This window comes from Papio anubis, chromosome 12 (genome assembly GCF_008728515.1).
Source record: "Papio anubis isolate 15944 chromosome 12, Panubis1.0, whole genome shotgun sequence".
Lineage (NCBI taxonomy): Eukaryota > Metazoa > Chordata > Mammalia > Primates > Cercopithecidae > Papio > Papio anubis.
This window is the reverse complement of record NC_044987.1, coordinates 113058698-113086490: the sequence shown is the minus strand read 5'-3', so window position 1 is coordinate 113086490 and position 27793 is coordinate 113058698. Positions and strand designations below refer to the sequence as shown.

The 27793-nt window shown below is 44.7% G+C and overlaps 1 protein-coding gene across 2 annotated transcripts in view; it reads left to right on the top strand.

The window, feature by feature from the left end:
* The window catches only part of ATL3 (atlastin GTPase 3), a 45111-nt gene continuing 17318 nt past the window's right edge, over positions 1-27793 (top strand). The window contains exons 1-5 of one of the 2 annotated variants that reach the window (XM_003909649.5): positions 1-598; positions 12780-12994; positions 13128-13271; positions 22898-23002; positions 23491-23541. In XM_003909649.5, the coding sequence (XP_003909698.1) occupies positions 12788-12994; positions 13128-13271; positions 22898-23002; positions 23491-23541 (507 nt within the window). In that variant the 5' untranslated portion in view covers positions 1-598; positions 12780-12787. Of the gene's footprint in view, positions 947-12779; positions 12995-13127; positions 13272-22897; positions 23003-23490; positions 23542-27793 lie in introns of both variants that reach the window. The other variant, XM_009185797.4, reaches the window with a different exon arrangement.

Here is a 27793-nt window from a genome sequence, read left to right as displayed (position 1 = left end):
AGAGACGAGGTTTCACCACGAACTAGCCCAAGTTGGTCTCGAACTCCGGAGCCCAAGCAATCCTCCCACCTCGGCCTCCCAAAGTGCGGGGACTACAGGCCAGAGGCACCGCGCCCGACCGGACTTCTTACATTAGCTATTAGAGCCAGGATGGTGCGCATCTGCCATGGCCAGGGACAGGAACATAGGGAGATGACAATAAAGGTGGTAATGAAGTCACGGCCACCTGCTCTTATGAAGTCAAAATCATTAAAGACCCAGTGACGTTGATGCCATCCAGGATTGAGACCTCTCTTCTGCCCATCTGTGGTCACGGGCCTAGTTAAACACCGCAGCCGTCTCCCACACTGGGGGTTCTCGGAAAAAGCCTCGGCCTGGGGCCTGGTCTGCACGCTAGGCGCGGGCCGCGGCTCGCTGGAGGAGTCGAGCCAGCCCGCCCCTTCCCGCACGGCCTGCTGGGAGTTGTAGTTCAGTCGTCGGAGAACCGCGCCAAGTCCCGCCCCAGATGAGTGCGCAGTATGGGGACAGCCGGCCGGGACCCAGTGAGCGCGGGACTACAATTCCCAAAGGAGCGTAGCAGCCGACGCCCAGCCAACAGGTAGCCAGCGGCTTGCTTCGCGCGCACACGCGGCGGGCGGTGGCGGGATTCTGCCGCGTGCGCTTTCCCGCCCCGCCTCGCTTAGCCTCGTCCTGCGTTCGTCACGCCTCGGACTGTCCGTTGGGCCACGCCGACCGCCCTACGCTCGCTCCGTCGCGGCTCCGCGCGCCCCACCTTCTCGCTAGTTTTTTCTAGAGCCCAGGCTCCGCCCGTTTCCCGCTTCCAGGGCCCGGTTCGTTCCCGCCCCCACCCGTCCTTCTCCTCTGCACCCCTACTGCTTCTGCTTTGAAGGCGGAGGCTCCATGTTGTCCCCTCAGCGAGTGGCAGCAGCTGCCTCGAGAGGAGCAGGTGAGGCGCCGATTTTCCCCGGATCGCCCCGCGGCCACCCCCTCCGCCCTCCCTGCTGTAGCTCTGAGAGGAACCCCCGCCCGCGCCGCCGCCCTTCCTCGTCCCGGGGCTGGGACCGCGCGTCCCTCGCCGGGGTCCCTTGCCTTCCCAATTTGTGGCCGGGGGCTCCTCTTCGGGCCCGGCTGGTCCAGCGAGGGCGGCGCCTTCCTTAGCTTTCGGCCGGAGGCGGCCGCCGTCAGGGCTTGGGCCCGGCCGCCTCCGGGGGCTTCTCCAGCTCCTCCTCTGGGCTGCAGCTGCCCCTGGGCGGCCCGAGGGCCGGTGGTCCCCGTGGGCGGCGTCCGGAGCTTTCGGCTCCGCAGAGCCCCGCCCTGGGCAGAGCCGGGCGCCCCGGGGCGCTGCCCCTCGGTGCCCGGGCACTCAGCGCCCTCTCGGGTCGGGAAGTCGGGGCCCGGATGGAGCGGGAAGGTGGATGCTGGTTTATTTGGCCTTTCTGGAAGTGCAGGAAGGCTGCGAAGTGTCTTGGAAGCTTTATGTTTAGCCTAACGACCTTGAGGCACTCACCACAAGTATTAGGAAAGTTGGTTTTCAACCCACACTTAACGCTGTAAAGAATTGGCCTAAATTGGTTTTTAGTAAGTTAGTGCATTTGGCACGGTACGTTGTTCTTTTACTTTCCTGAATACATGAAATGTAGTGAAAGTATTAAGTAAAAACCAAATAAGGAGTCACCGTGTATTCATGGATCTGATTTAGTCTGTCGTTTTACTTGGCTTTATTCTAGTCTAATGTGTGTGCTGTTGAAATGACCGTTTCACTTGCGAAATCGAAGGGCAAAAAGGAAAAGAACAGTGAAGAATTTTTAAATAAGTCTCAGTTCTCAAATTCAAATACGAGGCAATGCAACGTTTTGTGAAAGTCTTAGAATTACGGACCACAAATGTACAATTTCACACGTTGGCTTACTTTTGGAGATTTAAGAAGCATAACCTACGCAGTACTAATCCCTGTCAAGAATTTAGCATTGCAACATAGGTACTGAAATTCAAATTAGTGCTTTTTCTTTTTTCCCAATTCCCACAGAGATTAGTTTGTACTCCAGAAATTCCTGTCGCCACTTTAACACTTGAGAACAATTTGAGAAGGATCTCAGTATTGCAGTAGTCCAGCAAATTATTTTATTTTATTATTGTTTTTTGAGACAGAGTTTCGCTGTTGTCACCCAGGCTGGAATGTAATGGCGCGATCTCGGCCGACTGCAGCCTCTACTTCCTGGGTTCAAGCAATTCTCCTGCCTCAGCCTCCCGAGTAGCTGGGATTACAGGCATCCTCCACCGTGCGCGGCTATTTTTTTTTTTTTGAGATGGAGTTTCGTTTTTGCTACCTAGGCTGGAGTGCAGTGGCACAATCTTGGCTCACTGCACCCTTTGCCTCCTGGGTTCAAGCGATTCTCCTGCGTCAGCCTCCGGAGTAGTGGGATTATAGATATCCGGCACCAGGCCCAGCTAATTTTTTGTATTTTTAGTAGAGACGGGGTTTCACCATGTTGGCCAGGCTGGTCTCGAACTCCTGACCTCAGGTGATCCACCCGCCTCGGCCTCCCAAAGTGCTGGGATTACAGGTGTGAGCCACCGTGCCCGGCCCATTATTTTGTTAGCTTACTAATAGTTTACTACCTCATTGTAGTAGAATTCATGAAATAGGAGAAATAACAGAGGATAGATGTGATGATGTGTACTAGCTTAATTTTCTTTTTCTTTTTCTTTTTTTTGGTTAGACGGAGTTTTGCTCTTTCGCCTAGGCTGGAGTGCAATGGCGCGATCTCTGCTCACTGTAACCTCCGCCTCCCAGGTTCAAGAGATTCTCCTGCCTCAGCCTCCCAGGTAGCTGGGATTACAGGCACCCATCATCGTGCCCGGGTAATTTTTGTATTTTTAGTAGAGAGGGGGTGTTTCACCATGTTGGCCAGGCTGGTCTTGAACTCCTGACCTCAGGTGATCCGTCCAGCTCAGCCTCCCAACGTGCTGGGATTGTAGGTGTGAGCCACCGCGCCTGGCCCATTTGCGTGGTATTTCGATTGTTAGAACACGTTAGATATATTTCACAGTTGAATTATGTTAACAGATTAGAAGATAGGCTTTCCTGGTATAGTAGGTGCTAATTAGGAAATCCTTACTTGGCCGAGAGCTGTGGCTTACACCTGTAATCCCAGCATTTTGGGAGCTGAGGCAGGTGAATCACCTGAGGTCAGGAGTTCAAGACCAGCCTGGTCAACATGATGAGACCGGCCCTCCCCCCCGCAGCAAAAAAGTTAAAAAAAGTTAGCCAAGGTGGTGTTGCAGGCCTGTAGTTCTGGCTACTCAGGAGGCTGAGGTGAGAGGGTGGAGTGAGCCCAGGAAGTTGGCTGCAGTGAGCCTTCTTTTTTTTTTTTTTTTGCTGTGAGCCTTTTTCTTGCCACTGCACTCCAGCCTAGGCAACAGACTGAGACCTTGTCTCAAAAAAAAAAAAAAAAAAAGGAACACAGCTAATTAAAACCTTTGGTGGCATTCTTATGCTTAGGAAAGAGATACAAAATTGTTGTTGAGCTCGTTCCGTTAGAAAGGTTGTTTTTCCTTCGCTTGTAGTATAGCCTGGCATCTTTTTCAGATTCAGCCCTCTCCTTGGATTTTCTGAATCTTCAGTACCGTTTAGTCATAGATAATTTTTGTAAATGTATGAAGCATTACACAATCCTTAGTCAACAAAAAAAAATATGGTTTTGTTCAGCCTTCGGTGCTAAGGCGAAAAGATTTTCTACAACAGACAAATATAAAATTTGCCCAGTATTCTGGTTAATTGGATTTAAATAGTACTTTCACCGAAACAGCATTAAGCATATTGCAGCACTGCCTTAAGACAAAACGGTATGTAGAAGCTCCCACCCCTCCACCACCCAGAAGGAGCCACACCCAGCAGTTCTGGAGTTGGCTAAGGTCTTAGTATGCTTATCTTGCCTGTGATTATGTTTTCTCTGGCTTTGTCTGTTGGTTAGAAACCTTAAAGACTGCCAGCAAGAACAAGGCATGAAAATGGTATGCCTCTGTTTTGGGTGTGTTGCTCTTGCCCTTTAGAGAATCTGATATTTTATAAGGAGACTAGAAAACTCAGATCATGACTTTACCCTGAGTCATACATGAATCTACTTAGCAAAGTGTTTCTGTGACTGGTTACTTTGTTTTCAGAACTCTTTGAATGGTAAGGATGAGCGCCAAGACTGGCTCTACTCAGTGGTTCTTAACCTACAGTAATATTGCCTCTTCCTGCCCCTGGAGCATTTAGCAATGGCTGGAGACATTTTTTGGGTGTTAGAACCTGTTGTGGGGAATGTTACTGGTATCTAGTAGGTAGAGGCAAGGGATGCTGCTCAATAGCCTGAAGTGCATAGGATAGCCCCCCACAACAGTTGTGCAGCCCCAGTGTCAATATGTTGGTAGTGCCGAGGTTGAGAAACCCTAGTCTACACTGTCAGTTTTTTGTTTCTGTTTTTTTTTTTTTTTGAGACAGAGTCTCGCTCTGTCACCCAGGCTGGAGTGCAATGGTACGATCTCGGCTCACTGCAACCTCGTCTCCCAGGTTCAAGCGATTCTCCTGTTTCAACCTCCCGAGTAGCTGGGACTACTCCTGGCCAATTTTTTTGTATTTTTAGTAGAGACAGGGTCCACCATATCGGTCAGGCTGGTCTCAAACTCCTGGTCGCAAATGATCCATCTGCCTTGGCCTCCAAAGTGGTGGGTTTACAGGCGTGAGCCACTGCACCCGGCTCACTTCTCAGGAATCCTAAACTCTTGGGAGGCTGAGGTGGGAGAATCACTTGAACCTGGGAGATGGAGGTTGCAGTGAGCAGGGATGATGCCACTGCTTACCAGCCTGGGCAACAGAGCAAGAATCTGTCTCCAAAAAAAAAAAAAAACTTTCTAATTATTATACAAAGATTTTCAACATTTTCTACATACTTGAATTGATGACTGATAGAATATTATCATGAACTGTTTACAGCAATGGAGTAGTCCCCATTATCTGAGGGGAATACATTGTAAGGCCCCCAGTGGATACCTGAAACTGCTGATGGCGCTGAGCCCTGTATACAGTATGTTGATGAATGAGAAGGCTACTAAGTAACTAATGGGCATGGTAGTGTATAAAGTGTGGACATTCTGGAAAAAGGAATGATTCATGTCCCTGGCAGGATAGCACAAGATTTCATCATGGTACTTAGAACTGCATTGCAATCTTAAGACTTATGAATTGTTTATTTCTGGAATTTTAAACATAGGTTGTAAATTCACATAAATACATATGAATGACAGATGTGACTGTGGTACAGCTGTAGCTTTGTGTCTGTGCAATAATACCACATGTTATCCATATTCATGCAATGTAATATAGCATTAACTGCTTTTGCAGTATGCAGAATTAGACCTTGGAAAATAATTGCTTCTCTAAAGGGACAAGGCATGTAAGGTTGCCGCTTACAGATATTTTTAGTACCCTCCCGGCAGACTAGATCTCCAGAGTTTAAGATTTCTGAGAAGTGGACTGGGCACAGTGGCTCATGCCTATAATCCCAGCACTTTGAGAGTCTGAGGTGGGCAGATCACCTGATCGTACAGTGAATGATCCATCCCCTTCGGCCTCCCAAAGTGCTGGGATTACAGGAATGAGTCACTGCACCCAGCTAGCACTTGACTCATTTTACTGATGAAAGTGAAAACTAGACATGTCCAGGCTCACACAGGTTGTTAGTGGTAGGGCTAGAACGGGAACTTGTGTTTTGAGTCCTAAATTCATTTATTTCCACAGGTTACTTCTGAGAGTAAGCAGGTGAATCTGTCCCTTAGGCAGTTGTACATTTAGACTAAATGCAGGTTAGAGATCTGTGAAGTTGTATCATCCAAATAGAGGGTAGGCCGGGTGCGGTGGCTCACGCCTGTAATCCCAGCACTTTGGGAGGCTGAGGCGGGCGGATCACCTGAGGTCAGGAGTTCGAGGCCAGCCTGGCCAAGGTGGTGAAACGCCGCCTCTACTAAAAATAAAAAATCAGGTATGGTGGTGGGTACCTGTAATCCCAGCTACTCAGGAGGCTGAGGCAGGAGAATCGCTTGAACCCAGGAGGCAGAGGTTGCAGTGAGATGATATTGGGAGGCTGAGGTGGGAGGATTGCCTGAGCCCCGTAGGTCCAGGCTGCAGTGAACCACCACTGCGCCTTTAGCCTGTGCCACAGAGTGAGACCCAGTCTTAAAAAAGGTGTAATATACAAGCAGCTCCATTTAACTTGCATTATTGGTGGTGTGTACAGCTCAAAATAATTCTTCCTTATATAGGCCCAAATCCAAGGAGCACTGTCAGTGAACAACATCTTTTTTTTTTTTTTGAGACAGGGTCTTGCTCTGTTCCCTTGATTGGAGTGCAGTGGTTGAATCACTGCAACCTCTGCCTCACAGATTCAAGTGATACCAAGTAGCTGGGATTACAGGCGTATTACCACTATGCCTGGTTATTTTTTATATTTTTAGTAGAGATGGGGTTTCGCCCTGTTGCCTGGGCTGGCCTCTAACTCCTGTTCTCAGGTAATCCGCCTGCCTTGGCCTCCCAAAAGTACTAGGATTATAGGCGGGACTTCCCATGCCTGGCCAAGAAGATCTTTTTAATCTGGTGGATGTTGATAATCATGCTTTTATTACTGGTGTGAAGAGAAATGCAGAATCACCCCAGCTCTTCCAACTAAACAGAGCCTGGTTCCCTTCCTTTATTCTTGGGTACTGTGCTATAGGGAGAGGAAGAGATGAGTAAGGACTTTTCCCCCACCAGCTGTCCTCAGTAGTCTTCAGCTTCTCTTGAAGTGCAGTTCACCGTACACAACTGTATACATTCTTCTTTTTTTTTTTTTTTTTTGAGATGGAGTCTCAGTCTTTCACCTAGACTGGAGTACAATGGCACAATCTCAGCTCACCGAAACCTCCGCCTCCCGGGGTTCAAGCGATTTTCCTGCCTCAGCCTCCTGAGTAGCTGGGATTTACAGGCATGTGCCACCACACCCAGCTAATTTTGTATTTTTAGTAGAGACGGGGTTTCTCCATGTTGGTCAGGGTGGTCTCAAACTCCTGACCTTAGGTGATCTGCCTGCCTCAGCCTTCCAGTGTTGGGATTTACAGGCATGAGCCACCGTGCCCGGCCTCAACTGTATACATTCTTATCATTGGATTATCCCATCTTGTAACCACATAATTTTTACCTTCCATGTCTACTGCTCTAGCAATGCCACTTGCATCCTTTGGGTTGTAACCTTCAACTATATTATGGTACATGTCATTCATTCATTTTACAATAGTTTATTGGCCGGGAGCAGTAGCTTTGGGATCTCAGCACTTTGGGAGGCTGAGGCAGGCGGAACACAAGGTCGGGAGTTTTAGACCAGCCTGGCCAATATGGTGAAACCCCGTCTCTACTAAAAATACAAAAATTAGCCGAGCGTGGAGGCGCATGCCTGTGGTCCCAGCTGGTCAGGAGGCTGAGGCAGAGGAGTCACTTGAACCCGGGAGGTGGAGGTTGTGGTAACCTGAGATTGCTCCACTGCACTCCGGCCTGGGTGACAGTGAGACTCCGTCTCAAAAAAAAAAAAAAACACAATAGTTTATTGTATGTGCTGTGTGTCATTACATTCACATTGCTCAGTACACTTTTTTTTTTTTTTTGAGACAGTTTCGCTCTGTCGCCCAGGCTGGAGTGCAATGGCACAATCTTGGCTCACAGCAACCTCTGCCTCCCGGGTTCAAGCGATTCCCCTGCCTCAGCCTCCTGAGTAGCTGGGATTACAGGCGCCTACCACCATGCCCAGCTAATTTTTTATATTTTTGGTAGAGACGGGGTTTCACTGTGTTGTCCAGGGTGGTCTTGAACTCCTGACCTCAAGTGACCCGCCTGCCTCGGCCTCCCAAGGTGCTGGGATTACAGGCGTGAGCCACCGTGGCTGGCCTTGCTCAGTAAACTTTTAGTAGTGAAATAGATAAAACAAAAAGATCTGGTATGATGAACTTAATTGTAAAGTCCTAGAAGACTGTTGTGTTGGCTACTAGGCTTGGCTGTATTTGGCAGAGCCTCCAAATAAGTGATTTAAGCAAGGTAGACATTTTTTTTCACATAAAAATGAACCAATATGGCAGTTCTGCTACATGAAATCTGACCTCTCTTGTTTCTCCAGCATTCCTGGGGTGTTGCCCTCCTATGCCTGGCGCAAGGTGATTCACTCCTACTTTTACATCCAGCCAGCAAGCAGGGGGAAAACGCCTGATCTGGAAGTTGCGTCTGTCATTTCCAGTCACTTCCCATTGGTCAGAATTTAGTCACTTGGTCATATCCTAGCTATAAATTTGGGTTGGAAATGTGTTTCTTCTGGGCAGTTGTATGCCCAGCTAAAAATCTATTATATAGCAGGAGGGAGAAATTAATATTGGGGGAACAACCAGACATCTCTGTCACAATCGAGACTTTGTTTTGTATTTCTTTGAGTGCTACACGGTACTTAACACTGTGGCTTTATCCCTGAAGTCTGAGTAAATTCTTCTCATTAGTTCTTTTGTATGAAAGACTGAAGGTCTTTGGATCTTGGATTTACCTGCTGCTGTGGCAGTAAGAACCCCAAGAGATTATTCCCAGAAATGTTTCCTTTTTAATCCAGGCAATAACAGGATAGAAAAGTGTTAGTATACATTAATTACAATGATAGCATGACATTTAACCTATATTTATAACTTGTTTCCTAATAGTCTGCAAAAACTTAAAAAGTAGGAAGAAGCTAGGCACAGTGGCTATCATTGACATCCACAGTGGCCTATCATCCCAGCATTCTGGGAGGCTGAGGTGAGAGGATCACTAGAGCCCAGGAGTTTGAGACTAATGTGGGCCACATGAGACCCCCATCTCCACAAAAAAATTAAAAAAATTAACCAGTGATGGTGGCACACACCTGTAGTCCCAGCTACTCTGGCGGCTGAGGTGGGAGAATCGCTTGAACCCAGGAGTTTGAGGCTGCAGTAAGATACTGGGTGCTGGAGCAAGATACTGTCTCAAAAAAAAAAAAGTGCGAAGAACCCTTTTGTTGCTATCTGATACTATAAATGTAAAAAGTGAGCAGCAATTCCAGTGGCTTAAAGGGGAGAGAGTCTTGCAGTCAAACTGTTTTGTCTGCTTTGCCTGCCATGATCGTGTAGCCCTCAGTGCTGGTTAGACAAAGTCATTTTGGAACCATCTTTGTGATTTTGGCCATGTCTGCCTGTCAGGACTAAGCTTTACTTAATATGTCTCCTTAGGTCTACTTTAAATTCACTTCTTGGCCGGGTAAGGTGTCACTGTGATTTTAGCCGTGTCTGCCTGTCAGTACTAAGCTTTACTTAATATGTCTCCTCAAGTCTACTTTAGATTGACTTCTTGACTGGGTATGGTGTCGCTGTAATCCCAGCACTTTAGGAGGTTGAGACAGGTAGATCATTTGAGCTCAGGAGTTCAAGACGGTCCTGGGCAACATGGTGAAACCCCAACTCTCCAAAAATACAAAAATTAGCTGGGTATAGTGATGAATGCCTGTAGTCCCAGCTACTTGGGAGGCTGAGGTGGGAGGATGACTTGAGCCGGAGAGGCAGAGAGTGCAATAAGCCGAGATAGTGCCACTGTGCTCCATCCTGGGTGATAGAGCCAGACCTTGTCTTAAATAAATAAACAGACTTGTTAAATTTAGCATCCTTCTAAAGAATAATTTATTAAAATACAGATTTGTTGTTTTAAAGTATACATTAAAATGCATAATTATTAAAATTACTATGTGCTTTTAACTACCTAAAAACATCTTTAATACCAGTGACACATACTCACACTTAGGGAAATAGTTCTTTATTCATTCCTTAGGCCCCAATGGTAGTTTTTTGTAAACTTCCCGTAAGTCCACAGCTACTAAGTGGCTCTGAATTTCTTTCTTTTTTTTTTTTTCTTGAGATGGAGTCTCGCTCTGAAATCTAGGCTGGAGTGCAACAGCACGATCTTGGCTCACTGCAACCTCCACCATGCAGGTTCAGGCAGTTCTCCTGCTTCAGCCTCTGGAGTAGCTGGGATTACAGGCGCCCACCACCACGCCTGGCTAATTTTTAGTAGAGACAGAGTTTCACCATTGTTGGACCAGATTGGTCTTGAACTCTTGACCTCAGGTGACCTGCCCGCCTTGGCCCCCAAAGTGCTGGGATTACAGGCGTGAGCCACCACGCACGGCCTGAATGAATTTCTTTTTTGCTTTCTTTTCTTTTCTTTTTTTTTTTTTTTTGAGACGGAGTCTCACTCTTTCTCCCAGGCTGGAGTGCAGTGGCGCAATCTCAGCTCACCGCAACCTCCACCTCGTGGGTTCAAGGGATTCTCCTGCCTAGCCTCCTAAGTAGCTGGGATTACAAGCGTGCACCACCACGCCCGGCTAATTTTGTGTTTTTAGTAGAGACAGGGTTTCTCCATGTTGGTCAGGCTGGCCTGGAACTCACGACCTCAGGTGATCTGCCCGCCTCGGCCTCCCAAAGTGCTGGGATTGCACAGGTGAGCCACTGCGTCCAGTCCCTTGCCTTCCCTTCCCTTCCCTTCCCTCCCCTCCCCTCTTCCCTTCCCTCTTCCATTCTCAAGACAGTCTCTCGCTGTATTGGCCAAGTTGGTCTTGAACTTCTGGCCTCAAGCAATCCTCCCATCTCAGCTTCTCTAAGTGCCAGGGTTACAGGCGTGGACGCTGTGGCTGACCTGAATTTCAAATTAATTATCTTTGTACTTTGGTAGGGAAACTGGTAAGGAAAGTATAATACTAGTTAGTGCTTATTTTTGAACTACATAATTAATTGCTTCTAAAACTTTTTGAGTTATTACTAGTGATATGCAAAACACAACCACCTAAAGATCTTTTTGAGCTTATTTCTAGGAACTGTTGGGCACTATGCGGAACCTTCATAAGCCTTCATTTCCTTCTTTTTTTTTTTTTTTGAGACCTCTCTGCCACCTACGCTGGAGTGCAGTGGCGCGATCACGGCTCACTGCAGCTTCTGCCTCCCGGTTCAAGCAATTCTCCTCCCTCAGCCTCTTGAGTAGCTGGGACCACAGGCATGTGTCACCATGCCCGGCTAATTTTTTTTTTTTTTTTTTGTATTTTTAGTAGAGACAGGGCTTTACGATGTTGGCCAGGCTGGTTTTGGACTCCTGACCTCAAGTGATCAGCCTGCCTTGGCCTCCCAAAGTGCTGGGATTGTAAGTGTGAGCCACTGAGCCTGGCCATTTCCTTCTTTTTAAAATGAAGCAGTATTATTTATATCAGAGTTGTTCTGAGGATTAAATATATAGAAAGCTTAGCAGTGGCAAACACACTATTATTGATAGACATTGTTTTATTTCCACTTTTGGACTGTTTTGAGTAAAGCTGATAGGAACTTTCTGTTTTTGAGATAGAGTGTTGCAATATTGTCCAGGTTGGTCTTGAACTCCTGGGCCCAAGTAATCCTCCTGCCTCAGCTCTCCAGGTAGCTGGGACTACATGTGCGATCCACCACGCCCAGCTCAACATTCTTGTATATATGTTTTTTGGTGGACGTAGGCATTCATTTCTCTTAGGTGTATAACTTGGTGTATACCTTGGAGTAGAATTGCTGGATCACAGATACATTTAATTTTTGTGGATACTGCCAAACAGTTTTTTGAAATGGCTTTAGTATTTTGTGCTCCTATCAGAATGTGTGAGAATTCCAATTGCTTCATACCCTGTCCCACAGTTGATGTTGTCAGTCTTTTAAATTTTAGCCATCCTGATGGGCAGGTAGTGGTATCTTACTGTGGTTTTAATTTACATTTCCCTGTTGAGTAATGATATGGAAGTACCTTTTAATAGGATTTGTATGTCTTTTTCTTGCAAAGTGCCTGTTATTTTTTCTTGTGGATTGCTATGTTGATGCTGGATGTGGGTCCTTTGGAAATAGATATTATGAATACTCTTCCCTAGCCTGTGACTTGCATTTTTACTTATTGAAGTCTTTAAATGAACACAATTTTTAATTTTAATGAAGTCTGTGTTGTCATTTTATTTTCTTTTATGGTTAGTACTTTTTTTCTTTGAGACAGGGTCTTATCTGTTGCCCAGGTGAGAGTGCAATGGTATGATCTCAGCTCGCTGCAACCTCTGCGTCCCAGGTTCAAGTTATTCTCATGCCTCAGCCTCCCGAGTAGCTAGGACTTACAGGTGTGTGCCACCACACCTGGCTGATTTTTGTATTTGTTGGTAGAGATGGGGTTTCGTCATGTTGGCCAGGCTGGTCTTGAACTCCTGACCTCAAGTGATTCACCCACCTCGACTTCCCAAAGTGCTGAGATTACAGGGGCAAACCACCGTGCCCTGCCCTTTTATGGTTAGTACTTTTGTGTCTGTTTTTTGTTTCTTTTAGTTTTGTCACCCAGGTTGGAGTACAGTGGTGTGATCATAGCTCACTGCAACCTCAAACCCCTGGGCTCAAGCAGTCTTCCTGCCTCAGCCTCTGAATAGCTAGGACTACAGGTGTACACCACACCTGGCTAATTTTTTAAATTTCATAGCGCTGGGTTTCACTGTTTCCCAGGCTAGTCTCAAAACTCCTGGCCTCAAGTAATCTTTCTGCTTTGGTTTCCCAAAGTGCTGTGATTTTAGGCATGAGCCACTGAGCCTGACCCTGTCCCCTGTTTAAGAAGTTTTTGTTTCCCCATATTCAAAAACATATTTTAATTATTTGACACTAATTTTTTTTTCTCTACATGAACATAGGTGATGCCATGGAGAGCAGCAAGCCTGGTCCAGTGCAGGTTGTTTTGGTTCAGAAAGATCAACATTCCTTTGAGCTAGATGAGAAAGCCTTGGCCAGCATCCTCTTGCAGGACCACATCCGAGATCTTGATGTGGTGGTGGTTTCAGTGGCTGGTGCCTTCCGAAAGGGCAAGTCCTTCATTCTGGATTTTATGCTACGATACTTATATTCTCAGGTAAGATAGAATTATTTTATTTCAAGTAAAAAGTGAGACTTGAATGTCCAAAAAAGCTAAATAAGCTCATAGATTATTCTTGATGCATAAAATTTTTAATTTAAGATTTAATGGAGATTTCTTACTTCTGTAGAAGGAAAGTGGCCATTCAAATTGGTTGGGTGACCCAGAAGAACCGTTAACAGGATTTTCATGGAGAGGGGGATCTGATCCGGAAACCACTGGGATTCAGATCTGGAGTGAAGTTTTCACTGTGGAGAAGCCAGGTGGGAAGAAGGTAAGGATGAAAATGACCTTACAGATTAACAACAGCAACAACAACAAAATATGAACTTCAGCATGTACTGTGTTAACCCAATTAAAAACCTTTTCTCAAAGAATTTAAAATCGGTAAAGAAAAGTTAAAAAGTCCCTGTTTTGTCCTGAAATTTTAGTCTATTGCGGATAAATAGGATTTTCTGACACAGATATGAGAAGTTGTAGCTTTGATATCTAGCTGTAGTCTCCTTGGTCTGCTAATTGCTTTATTTTAATTTTCTTTTCTGGAAAAACATTTTTACTAAAAGCTATACAGATTTTCTCCTTTGCACCTAGCAGTACTTTATGTAGTATTGCTTAGGGCCATGTAGCATTTTAAGACTCAATTAAAAAATATTAATCTGTTGTTGACTCTGCTAATTCCAACATGTGCTTCCTTGAATAATTCAGGATACAACTTACTGTGTATGACAGCTTTCCTTCACACACAATTTTTGTGGGTGTGTGTATATCTGACTTGGGGAGAATTTAAAAAACACATAGCATTTTAATTTGTTTGAAACAGACTTTCTGCCTGTTACATTTTGTGCTCTTAACCAATTAAAGAAGCCAATGGCGGCCGGGTGCAGTGGCTCACATGCCTGTAATCCCAGCACTTTGGGAGGCCAAGGTGGGCAGATCACAAGGTTAGGAGTTTGAGACCAACCTGGCCAACATAGTGAAACCCTGTTTCTACTAAAAATACAAAAAATTAGCTGGGTGGGTGGGCGCCTTTTCAATAAAAGGAAGGAAGATGTGAAAACAACTTTTTATTAAAGCGAATGATTTAAAATTAATACATATTGATTGTTTTTTTTTTTTTTGGAGACGGAGTCTCGCTGTGTCTCCCAGGCTGGAGTGCAGTGGCCTGATCTCGGCTCACTGCAAGCTCCGCCTCCCGGGTTCACGCCATTCTCCCGCCTCAGCCTCCCAAGTAGCTGGGACTACAGGAGCCTGCCACCATGCCCGGCTAGTTTTTTGTATTTTTAGTAGAGACGGGGTTTCACCATGTTAGCCAGGATAGTCTCGATCGCCTGACCTCGTGATCCACCCGCCTCGGCCTCCCAAAGTGCTGGGATTACAGGCTTGAGCCACCGCGCCTGGCCTACATATTGATTGTTTTTAAGATTCTTAAATAAAATGCATGAATATAGTTTAAAAGGTCAAATACTACTGTAAGGCTTCTAACAGAAAGCAACTGTCATGTGTGTTATTCTCCTCTCTGCCCAGTTTTCACTTTTCAGAGGCTGATGCTCTTATGTGTTACCACTTCTGTTCTTTATTTCCTTACTCCTGTATGGGTGGCACAGACCTGGGCGTTGTTGTTCTGGGAGTTGAGCAGGGAAATGGCATTGGGGATCTCACTGTTCAGAAGGTGGGCATTCACTACCCCCCAGCTGTCAGTAGGGCTTCTTACCCCCAGTCTCATCCATGCCTTATAAGCTATGGGCATAGAGCCTCTCCACAGATTTCTTTGTAAGGATCGGGAGGGGTAAGTCATGTGTTTCTTATACAGACTTTCATCCATCACTTCTGTTTTTAGCCCAGTCCTATAAGCATGCCCTCATGCCTGTTTGTGCTTTTTTTTTTTTTTTTTTTTGAGGCGGAGTCTCGCTCTGTCGCCCAGGCCGGAGTGCAGTGGCCGGATCTCGGCTCACTGCAAGCTCTGCCTCCCGGATTTACGCCATTCTCCTGCCTCAGCCTCCTGAGTAGCTGTCCCGCTCTGTTGCTCAGGCTGGAGTGCAGTGGCACCATATTGGTCACTACAATCTCTGCCTCCCAGGTTCAAACAATTCTCCTGCCTCAGCCTCCTGAGTAGCTGGGACTACAGGCACACACTATCTTGCCTGGCTAATTTTTGTATTTTTAGTAGAGACAGGGTTTCACAATGTTGGCCAGGCTGGTCTGGAACTCCTGACCTTGTGATCTGCCTGTGTCAGCCTCCCAAAGTGCTGGGATTATAGGGGTGAGCCACCACGCCAGGCCACCTTTGATATTTTGAAGTGCTGGTCTGTTGGTACTGAATTCTTTTAGCTTTCATACATCTGAAAAATCTTTATTTTGCCTTTGTTTTGGAAAACATTTACTCTTAGTATGGAGTTCTAGGCCAAAGTATTTTTCTCAGTACTTCAAAGGTGTTGCCCCTTTGCCTTTTCGCTGACATTGTTTCTTTTCTTTTTTGTTTTGAGAGGGAGTCTCGCTCTGTTGCCCAGGCTAGAGTGCAGTGGTGGGATCTTGGTTCACTGCAACTTCTGCCTTCTGGGTTCAAGCAATTCTTCTGTCTCAGCCTTCCGAGTAGCTGGGACTACAGGTGTGCACCACCACGCCCGGCTAATTTTTGTATTTTTAGTAGAGATAGGGTTTCACCATATTGGTCAGGCTGCTCTTGAACTCCTGACCCCAGGTTATTCACCTGCCTCTGCTTCCCAAAGTGCTGGGATTACAAGCAGGAGCCACTGTACCCAGCCTGCTGACATTGTTTCTGACAAGAAATACACTGTTATTCTTATTTTTGTTCTTTTGTACCTAATATGACTTTTTTGTCTGGTTGCTTTTTTTCTTTAAATTAAAAAAAATTTTTTTTTTTTTTTTTGAGACGGAGTCTCACTCTGTCGCCCAGGCTGGAGTGCAGTGGCCGGATCTCAGCTCACTGCAACCTCCGCCTCCTGGGTTTACGCCATTCTCCTGCCTCAGCCTCCCGAGTAGCTGGGACTACAGGCGCTCGCCATCTCGCCTGGCTGGTTTTTTGTATTTTTTAGTAGAGACGGGGTTTCACCGTGTTAGCCAGGATGGTCTCGATCTCCTGACCTCGTGATCCGCCCGTCTCGGCCTCCCAAAGTGCTGGGATTACAGGCTTGAGCCACCGCGCCCGGCAAAAAAATTTTTTTTTTCGTGGGTACATAGGTATATGTATTTATGGGGTATGTCTGGTTGCTTTTAAGATTTTATCAGTTTTTGAGCAAATTATGATGTGTTTTGATGTAGTTCATGTTTTTTGTATGTGGGTTTTATTGAGCTTCTTGAATCTGCAGATTTATAATTTTTATCAAATTTGGACATTTTAAAGTTATTATGTCTTCAAATTTTTTTGGTCTCTTATTCCCTTTGGAGAATGCTATTACATGTGCCTCTTGCTGCTTGAAGTTGTTCCACAGCTGACTGACGCTTTGTTCATTTAAAATTCTTCGGGCCGGGCGCGGTGGCTCACGCCTGTAATTCCAGCACTTTGGGAGGCCGAAGAGGGCAGATCACAAGGTCAGGAGATCGAGACCATCCTAGCTAACACAGTGAAACCCCATCTCTTCTAAAAATACAAAAAATTAGCCGGGCGGGGTGGCGGGCGCCTGTAGTCCCAGCTACTCGGGAGGCTGAAGCAGGAGAATGGCATGAACCCAAGAGGCGGAGCTTGCAGTGAGCTGAGATCCAGCCTAGGCAACAGTGCAAGACTCTGTCTCAAAAAAAAAAAAAATAATAAAATAAAATTCTTTGGCCAGGCGCGGTGGCACACATCTGTAATCCCACACTTTGGGAGGCTGAGGTGGGTGGATCACCTGAGGTCAGGGATTTGAGACCAGCCTGACCAACTGAAAACCCATCTCTACTAAATACAAAAAATTAGCTGGGTATGGTGGGTCATGCCTGTAATCCCAGCTACTTGGGAGGCTGAGGCAGGAGAATCGCTTGAACCCTGGAGATGGAGGTTGCAGTGAGCCGAGATCACGCCATTGTACTCCCACCCGGGCAACAAGAGCTAAACTCCATCTGAAAAAAAAAAAAGAAAAAGGCCAGGCACGGTGGCTCATGCCTGTATTCCCAGCACTTTGGGAGGCTGAGGTGAGCGGATCACCTGAGGTCAGGAGTTTGAGACCAGCCTGACCAACATGGTGAAACTCTGTCTCTACTAAAAATACAAACATTAGCTGGGCGTGGTGGTGCCCACCTGTAATCACAGCTACTTGGGAGGCTAAGGCAGGAGAATTGCTGGAACCTGGGAGGCGGAGATTGCATTGAGCCAATATTGTGGCACTGCACTCTCAGCCTGGGCAACAGAGCGAGACTCCATCTCAAAAAAAAAAAAAAAAGAAAACAGAGTTTTATTATTATTATTTTTTTTTGAGATGGAGTCTCGCTCTGTTGCCCAGGCTGGGAGTGCAATGGCGTGATCTTGGCTCACTGCAACCTCTGCCCCCCAGGTTCTCATGTCTCAGCTTCCCGAGTAGCTGGGATTACAGGTGTGCACCACCCTGCCTGGCTAATATTTGTATATTTAGTGGAGACAGCATTTTACCAAGTTGACCAGGCTGGTCTCAAACTCCTGACCTCAGGTGATCCTTCCCCCTTGGCCTCCCAAAGTGTTGGGATTACAGGTGTGAGCCACCGTGCCTGGCCTTTTTGTCTGTTTTCTTGTGGAGCATTTCTAGGTCTTCAAGTTCACTAATCTTTTAGAACCTGCTATTAATCAGGTCCAGTGTATTTTTCATTTCAGACATTGTAATTTTCATCTCTAGCAGTTAAATTTAGGACTTTTTAGTATTTTTTTTTTCATTTACATGATTCAGTTTCTGCATCCACTTTTAGTATCTTTTATGTCACCACTTTTTGAATATATGAAGTAAAGTTATACAGAATACTGTTTTTGGTTTTTTTTTTTTTTTTGAGACAGAGTCTTGCTCTCTAACCCAGGCTGGAGTGCAGTAGTGCCATCTCGGCTCGCTGCAACCTTTGCCTCCTGGGTTCAAGCGATTCTCCTGCCTCAGCCTCCCGAGTAGCTGGGAGTACAGGCATGTGCCATCACACCCGGCTATTTTTTTGTATTTTTAGTAGAGATGGGGTTTCACCATGTTAGCCAGGCTAGTCTTGAACTCCTGGCTGCAGACAATCCACCTACCTCAGCCTCCCAAAGTGTTGGGATTACAGCTGTGAGCCACCATGCCTGGCCCTGAATACTGTTTTAAAGTTGTTTTTGGCCAGGCCAGCTACAAAAATTAGCTGGGTGTGGTGGTGGGCTTCTGTAGTCCCAGCTACTCGAGAGGCTGAGGAAGGAGAATTGCTTGAACCCGGGAGGTGGAGGTTGTGGTGAGCTGAGATCGTTCCACTGCACTCCAGTCTGGGCGACAGAGCAAGACTGTCTCAAAAAAAAAAAAAAAGTTGTTTTCTGTTAATTTTAATATCTGTGTTAGTTCTGAGTCAGTTTTGATTGATTTTTCCCTTCATTTGGGTTATATTTTTCTGCTTCTTGTATGTCTGCAAATTTTTGATAGGATGTAGGCTTGTGGATTTTCCCTTGTTGGGTGCTGGTTATTTTTGCATTCCTGTAAAACATCTAACTGTATTCTGAGATGTAGTTAAGTAATTTGGAAACTTGTTTTTTTCTGTTCTTGCTGTTTAGATTTGTTAAATGGAACCAGAGAGTGTTGGTAGTTATTCCTCATTACTGAGGCAAGACTCTGAGTACTCTTCCTAATTCCGCTTGAATTATGAGGTTTTTGTAGTCTGGCTGGAGGGAACAGGCATTATTCCTGAACTTGTGTGAGCACTAGAGATGGTTCACAGTCTTTTCAGTGGCTCCCTGTTCAGCCTCAGACAGTTTTCCTTATACACATGCACTGATCAGTAGTTAGCTGAACACTTGTTGGGGAACCCTCTGCAGATCCCTGGGGTTCTTTATCTCTGTAATTTTTTCCCCTTAGGTACTTTGTGAATTCTAGTAGCTTTGGTCTCCCTGACTCTCCTGCTTTGTCTCTTCAACTCAGGGTTGTCTGGTTCTGCTTCAGGATTGTCTGGTTCTGCTTCAGTTCCCCCTCCCTGTGCCTTGAGCTGGGGCAATCCTGGACCTTACCTCATCTGTTTCTCTTCCTTCGGGGATCGTTATTCTTCACTACTTAATGTCCAGTGCCTGGTAGACTGTTGTTTCATAAGTTTTGTCTGTTCCGTTTTGGCTTCAGGTGGGAGGGTACATTCTGTCTCTGTTACTCCGTTTTGGCTGAAAGTGGAAGGTCCAACCTTTTCATTTTAGAGATGCTGTGCTAAAAAAACCCAGTGAAGTTAAGCTAGTTACTGTTAGTATTGGCATTCTAAGGTTCTATGACTTTAAATTCAGTGTTAGTTTTTTGTCTCATGCCTCCTTCTACATTTTTTGTAATGTGTGATAGATGTTTTCATAATTTTTTTTTTTTTTTTTTTTTTGTGTGGAGACAGGGTCTTGCTCTGTCACCCAGGCTGGAGTGCAGTGGTGGGATGTCTGTTCACTGCAGCCTCCACCTCCCAGGTTCAAGTGATTCTCATGCCTTGGTCTCCTGAGTTGTTGGGACTACAGGTGTGTTCCAACACACCTGGCTGATTTTTGTATTTTTGTAGAGATGGGGTCTCACTATGTTGGCCAGGCTGGTCTCGAACTCCTGACCTCAGGCAATATGCCTGCTTTGGCCTCCCAAAATGCTGAGATAACAGGTGTGAGCCACGGTGCCCAGCCTTATAATTTGTTTTTAAGAATAAATAATAATAATTTTTTTTTTTTTTTTTTTTTTGAGACGGAGTCTCACTGTGTCTCCCAGGCTGGAGTGCAGTGGCGCGATCTCGGCTCACTGCAAGCTCCGCCCTCCGGGTTCACGTCATTCTCTCGCCTCAGCCTCCCAAGTAGCTGGGACTACAGGCGCCCGCTACCACGCCCGGCTAGTTTTTTGTATTTTTAGTAGAGATGGGGTTTCACCATGTTAGCCAGGATAGTCTCGATCTCCTGACCTTGTGATCCACCCGCCTCGGCCTCCCAAAGTGCTGGGATTACAGGCTTGAGCCACCGCGCCCGGCAATAATAATAATTAAAAAAAAATTTTTTTTTTGAGACAGAGTATCACTCTGTCACCCAGGCTGGAGTGCAGTGGCGCAATCTTGGCTCACCGCAAGCTCTGCCTCCCGGGTTCACGCCATTCTCCTGCCTCAGCCTCCCGAGTAGCTGGGACTACAGGCACCTGTCACCACACCCGACTAATTTTTTTTTTTCTGTATTTTTAGTAGAGACAGGGTTTCACCATGTTAGCCAGGATGGTCTTGATCTCCTGACCTCGTGATCTGCCTGCCTCGGCCTCCCAAAGTGCTGGGATTACAGGCAGGAGCCCAACTGCGCCCAGCCACTGCGCCCAGCCATAAATAATTATTTTTTGACTGTGTGATACCTCTATATAGACTGGTGGGGCCTAAATAATTTGTTTTTTACATTTACTATTTGGGCATTTGACGTATTAATTCTTCTTAATAGTTTAGGAAATCTGTATAATATTAGTAGTGAGGAAGCTTTGTTTTTAGTTACATGACTTTTATAGCTCTTCCATTTTTTTATCCTGTTGAATTACCACTTTTGTAAAGCTCCATGCTTTTCATTGTCATCTGGGTTTCCTGCCTTAAAAAAATTAGTGGCTGGGCACAGTGGCTCATGCCTGTAATCCCAGCACTTAGGGAGGCCGAGGCATGCGGATCATGAGGTCAGGAATTGGAGACCAGCCTGGCCAACTTGGTGAAACCCCATCTCTACAAAAAATACAATAATTTAGCCGGGTGTGGTGGTGTGCACCTGTAATCCCAGCTACTCAGGAGGCTGAGGCAGGAGAATCTCTTGAACCTGGGAGATGGAGGTTGCAGTGAGCCAAGGTCACGCCATTGCACTCCAGCCTAGGTGACAAGAGTAAAACTGTGTCTCAAAAAAAAGCCCCCCCAAAAAATAGACCAGGTGCGGTGGCTCACGCCTGTAATCCCAGCACTTTGGGAGGCCGAGGCTGGTGGATCATCTGAGGTCAGGAGTTTGAGACAAACCTGACCGACATGGTGAAACCCTGTCTCTACTAAAAATACAAAAATTAGCCGGGCATAGTGGCTCATGGCTGTAATCTCAGCTACTCGGGAGGCTGAGGCAGGAGAATCGCTTGAACGTGGGAGTTGGAGGTTGCAGTGAGCCAAGATTGTGCCGTTGCACTCCAGCGTGGGCGACAGAGTGAAACTCCGTCTCAAAAAAAAAAAAAAAAATCGTATCTTTATTTTGTTTGTTTTAGGTTTTCAGGAAAATTAATTGGAAAGTGCCCAGTTCCCACACCCTCCTTCAGTTTGCTCTGTTGATTATATCTTATAATAATGTGATATATTTGTTACAATTAATATTTGAACCAATATAGTGTCATTAGTTAAAGCCCATACATAGTTTACTTTAGGGCTCACTCATTGTGTTGTACATTGGATTTTGACAAGTGTATAGTGATATGTGCCCACTATTACTATATCATACAGAACAGTCACACTGCTCTAAACATTCTCTGTAATGTACCTGTCTGTTCCTCTCTTCTTACCTCCCCACAAACTCCTCCACTGATCTTTTTACTGTCTCCATAGTTTTACCTCTACCGGAATGTCGTATAGTTAGAATCATACAATATGCAGCCTTTTCAGATTGGCCTCTTTCACTTAGCAATGTGATTTTAAGATTTCTGCAACTCTTTTGTATCTTGATAGTTCATTTCTTTTTATTGCTGAATAGTATTCTACATTATGAATGCATCAGTTTGTTCATCCATTTGCCTGTTGAAGGACATCTTGGTTGCTTTCAAATTTTGACAATTAAGAATAAAGCTCCTATAAATACTCATGTGTTGGTTTTTGTTGAGATATAAGTTTTCAGCTCCTTTGGGTATATACCAAAGAGGTTTTTTTTTTTTTTTTTTTTTTTTTTTTTTTGAGACAAAATCTCGCTCTGTCACCCAGGCTGGAGTGCAGCAGTGTGGTCTTGGCTCACTGCAACCTCTGCCTCCTGGCTTCAAGTGATTCTCCTGCCTCAGCCTCCTGAGTAGCTGGGACTACAGGTGTGCACCACCACGCCCGTATAATTTTTTTTTTTTTTTTTGTATTTTTAGTAGAGACAGGGTTTTGCCATGTTAGCCAGGCTGATCTCGAACTCTGGACCTCAGGTGATCCACCTGCCTTGGCCTCCCAAAGTACAAGTACTGGGATTACAGGTGTGAGCCACTGTGCCTGTCCTGATTTTTGTATTTTTGGTAGAGACAGGATTTCACTGTGTTGGCCAGGCTGGTCTGGAACTCCTGGCCTCAAGTGATCCACCTGACTTGGCCTCCCTCCCAAAGTGCTGGGATTATAGGCATGAGCCATTGCGCCCGACCTAATTTTTTAAATTTTGTGTAGAGACAGGGTCTCACTATGTTGCCCAGGCTGGTATTGAACTCCTGGGCTCAAGTGATGCTGCCGCCACGGCCTCCCACGTGTTGATATTATAGGTGTGAGCCACTACACCTGGCCAAGATGAGTGTTTTTTAGTTTCTTTTTCAACAACAAAAATCATCCAAAAGCCTGGCTGGGTAATGAGCTAATTGCTTTCAACTTTTGACTGTTTCAATTGGTGGGGCAATTTTTGCCTTCCATATTGCTCTGTATTCCTGGATAATCTCTAGGAGAGTGCTGTAGTAAAAGCAAAGTACCTACATAGTTGTACAGAACCTACAAGCAGGTCCTTAAGGGTCACGTAAATATTACCTGTACTTTTCCATTTCTCCTTTACATTTTCCTCCTTCTTAGTTTAATCTCTTTTGTTTGTATTTTCCTTTTTTTTAGGTTGCAGTTGTTCTGATGGATACCCAGGGGGCATTTGACAGCCAGTCAACTGTGAAAGACTGTGCTACCATCTTTGCTCTAAGCACTATGACTAGTTCTGTTCAGGTAAAAACCACTTGACTCGGAAAAAAGCTTGCAAAGGAAATAAGATAAAGGGAGGAAATACAGCTTTGGTTATTGTTCTGTTAACAGAATTTCTGTGATGATATATAAATATTTTGAAACTGTAGAGTCAGTTAAACTCTTAAAAGTTTGAGAAGGAGCCAAAGAATTTTTCCTCTTTGGTCATAATTATATATAATGTGTTCCAAGAAAAGTCCAAAAAATGGAAATTTATATCTATTACATCATATAGAAACTATAGATTTGATAAGAACTAGGAAAACTATATTTTAAACTGTAAAGGAAGAATTTTTGATTTCAACCTTATGTGCATAGTTTTCCAAAAGACAGGTCATATTACTGTTTGAACAGGCCTCATGTTCTTATATGCAAGTCTTTAATTGTTCAAAGCTTCTGTCAGCCCTTTAGGCTTATTTGGGATTTGTTTGAAGTAAGCCAGAATAGTATCAATCTGGATTTTTGTTTTCTAGATTTATAATTTATCCCAGAACATTCAAGAAGATGATCTTCAACAGCTGCAGGTATATGTTTCTCATAACAATTTTAACAGCATATTATTTAAAAGTTTTAAGATTAAGAAAAATTTTACGACTGAGTAGTTTCTAGCAAAAGATTGAAATGTAGAGGAAGGTTTTTGGTTCATAGTAATTCTATACTATGTATATCCATTGGTGGGGTGGAGCAGGGGCAGTCCAGGAAGGCCTTAATGATTTGAGCAGAGAATGAAAGAAAGTGGGCAAGCGAGTCCTCCAGATCCATTTGAGTGGAAAACTGTTACAGCAGAGGAGCAGCTGCTGGAAGACAGACCCTGCGGAGAGTGTGCTTGGCAAGATCAAGGAATGGCAAGGAGGCCAGTGGGTAGGATTGGAGAGTGTGACAGGAAGGGGCTAAGTGATGAAGTCAGAGAGGCAGTGAGATCCCACTCATGCTGGGTCTTTTCTCTGGGGAAGGTGGGAGCCATGGGAGGGTCATCAGCAATGATGTTACCTGACATGTTGTAAAGGGATCATTCTGGCTGCCATGTTCAGAATAGATTTTTTTTTTGAGACGAAGTCTTACTCTTGTCCCCAGGCTGGAGTGCAATGGTGCAATCTTGGCTCACTGCAAGCTGGGATTACAGACAGGTGTGTGCCACCACACCTGGCTGAATTTTTTTTTTTTTTTTGAGGTGGAGTCTTGCTGTGTCTCCCAGGCTGGAGTGCAGTGGCGTGATCTCGGCTCACTGCAAACTCCGCCTCCCGGGTTCACGCCATTCTCCCGCCTCAGCCTCCCAAGTAGCTGGGACTACAGGCGCCCGCCACCACGCCCAGCTAGTTTTTTGTATTTTTAGTAGAGATGGGGTTTCACCATGTTAGCCAGGATAGTCTCGATCTCCTGACCTCGTGATCCACCCGCCTCGGCCTCCCAAAGTGCTGGGATTACAGGCTTGAGCCACTGCGCCCGGCCTGATTTTTGTATTTTTAATAGAGACGGGATTTCACCATGTCAGGCTGGTCTCAAACTGTTGACCTCGTGATCCACCAGCCTCGGTCTCCCAAAGTGCTGGGATTACAGGCGTGAGCCACCGCGCCTGGCCTATTTTTTTCTCCTTTTTAATAGCAGCAGTTCTTATCTGTTTTTCCCACAAAATGCTCTTTCATGAGTATTCCAGGGTTGGATGCAATTCCTGGTATATTGCTCTAATGCTACTTCTCCCACTGACATTCAAGAAAGCATAAGAATGTGAGTGAGTAAGGGTGTCATTATTATAGGGATTACCTTGAATTAGTTCTATTTTATATTTATTTAAAAAAACAAGGAAATTTCCTCCTAAACTTCAGTCCTTAATGTTGCTTATGGCAGTTGCTTTACTTCATAATTGGTAGTTCTATACCAGTGCCATGACTCAGTGGTTGAGAGCTGTTGCTCTGTAAAACTTCCATCACAACTTGAGTTGGCCACCCTTTCACCTGAAATTTATTCCTTTCTAAGCTCCTTCCTTTCAACCATTTTTCGAATGCTTACCTTGTATGAGGTAGAGGGCCAAGTGCTGTAGATATATGCAAGGTCACATTCACAGGTACCAGGTGCTAGGACTTTAGCATGTTTTTCTTAGAGACACAATTCAACCCATAAGAGGAAGTAAGTAGATTATGATGCAGTTATGTAATTCACCTTATTTCACATGACAAGGCTGTTGGTGGACTCAACAACTGTGTAATATAAATGTTACAGAGGAGAAAATAATATGTTTATGTGCCTGGAAATCCATAAGAATCAACTAGAAAATTATTTGGAGCTTAAAAAATAATTAAGGTCTCCATCACAAAATACAGATACAAAATCATTAGGTTTTCCTCTCTACTAACAATAACCAATTTAAAAAGGTAATGGAAAAAATTGACTATAGCAACAAAATAATGAAAACAGAATAAACTTAAAAAAGATCTATATGGAGCACTTCAGAATTGTATGAGGCATGTAAAATATTTAACATGCAGAAATATGCCTTGTTTCTTCTATATGGGGATGATAATAGCCAACATATATTTATTGCTTTTACTCTGTACTATTACAGACACTGCAGTGTGTTATAAACATCTCATTTTAGACTGAGAATTATAAAGTTGTCAGTTCTTCCCCACTAAACAAAATCATAAAGGTGTTATTTTGGGAACTTGACAGAATTGTTGTGAAATTCATTTGGAAAGTTAAATTGTAAAACAGCCAAGAAAACTACAGAGGAAATATGAGATAATTGACTTAGTACATATTATAAATCTGTAATTACAAGAACATGGCATTGGTTCAGGAAAAAATAGATCAATGCACTATACTTATGATATGCTACATTTTTATGTATTTTATTCTACTTAAGAATATATACACATATACCATAAAGGATAGATCAGTCAATAAATGGTGTTAGGACAGTTGGCTATGTATTTAGATAAATTTGAAATTATATTCCTCTTTGGAATGCTGAGGCAGGCTGATCACCTGAGTTCAGGTGTTCGAGACCAGCTTGGCCAACGTGGTGAAACCCTGTCTCTACTAAAAGTACCAAAAAAAAAAAAAAAAAAAAAAATTAGCTGGGCGTGGTGGTGCAAGCCTATAATCCCAGCTACTTGGGAGGATGAGGCCTGAGAATCACTTGAACCTGGGAGGCAAATGTTGAAGTGAGCCAAGAGTACACCACTGCACTCCAGTCTGGGTGACAGAATGAGACTCTGTCTCAAAAAAAAAAAAAAAAAAAGAAAAGAAAATTATATTTCTACCTTGTACTATATACAAAAATTCCAGATAGACCAGATAGATTAAATATTTTGATGTAAAAAAACAAATCACAGCTGGGTGTGATGGCTCATGCCTGTAATCCCAGCGCTTTGGGAGGCTGAGGCGGGTGAATCATGAGGTCAGGAGTTCGAGACCAGCCTGGCAAACATGGAGAAATCCCATCTCTACTAAAAATACAAAAATTAGCTGGGTGTTGATGTTCATGAAGAACCTTCTGATTAAACACATTAATATTTCTTCAGTGAAATATATGACCAATAAAATGGGGGTAAATAAGCCTATAAAAAGCTTCCTGTCAGTTGAAGGCATGTTTTTCTTCCAAATAAGTTTCCCACCTAACCTGGATTTTTAGTACTTTTTATTTTTATTTTTATTTTTTTGAGATGGAGTCTCCCTTAGTTGCCCAGGCTGGAGTGCAGTGGCACAATCTTGGCTCACTGCAACCTCTGCCTCCCAAGTTCAAGCAATTCTGCTGCCTTAGCCTCCCGAGTAGCTGGGACTGCAGGTGTGTGCCACCACACCTGGCTAATTTTTTTGTACTTTTAGTAGAGACAGGGTTTCACTATGTTGGTCAGACTGACCTTGAGTCCCTAACCTGAAGTGATCCACCTGCCTTATCCTCCCAAAGTGCCAGGATTACAGGTGTGAGCCCCATGCCTGGCATTTTTATTTTTTTGCTTTTTTTTTTTTAGAGACAGCGTCTCATTCTGCTACCTAGGCTGGAGTACAGTGGTGTGATCTTGGCTCACTGCAGCCTCCACCTCCTGGGCTCAAGCAATTCTCCTTCCTCAGCCTCCTGAGAAGCTGAGATTACAGGCATGTGCCACCATGCCCAGTTAATTTTTGTATTTTTAGTAGAGACAGGGTTTCGCCATGTTGGCCAGGCTGGTCTCGAACTCCTGACTTCAAGTGATCCGCCCGCCTTGGCCTCCCGAAGTGCTGGGATTACAGGCGTGAATCACAGCGGCCAGACCTGCTGAGAGGCTTTTCTCAAATATCTAACTGGTGGTCCTTGACTACCTATTTAAGAGAGAGCCACTAACAATCCAACTGGGAGCTTCGATAAGAGGGTAGGCCTTAGGTACTGGTTTGGATCACAACGAGGTAGGTGGTTGAGCAAGGTTATCTAGCTATTTTGTTGCCAACTCCTAAGTGTCTGTTTTTTGCAGATATTTATTCTTGGGTTGTCAGTTTCCCTGAAGAAAATTTCTTTAAATTCCTGCCTTGGTGGGTAGAAGCTTGTGGCAACCAGTAGGGTGAGAGGGCTAAGGAGTCCCACTGCTCACTATGTGGACTTTGATTTAAGTACCTGTTTCCAGGAAGGTACGAGACTTACTCCTAACCTCAGCTGAGTATGGTATTTAAGTCTAGATTTTTTTTTTTTTTTTAATCTGCTCCAAATAGTACACTTCCCATCTTCTATGGAGGCAGGAAAAATATGGGGGTTAGAGAGGGGTACCTGGGAATGTAGATACTTTCTCCTAAGACTCACATATT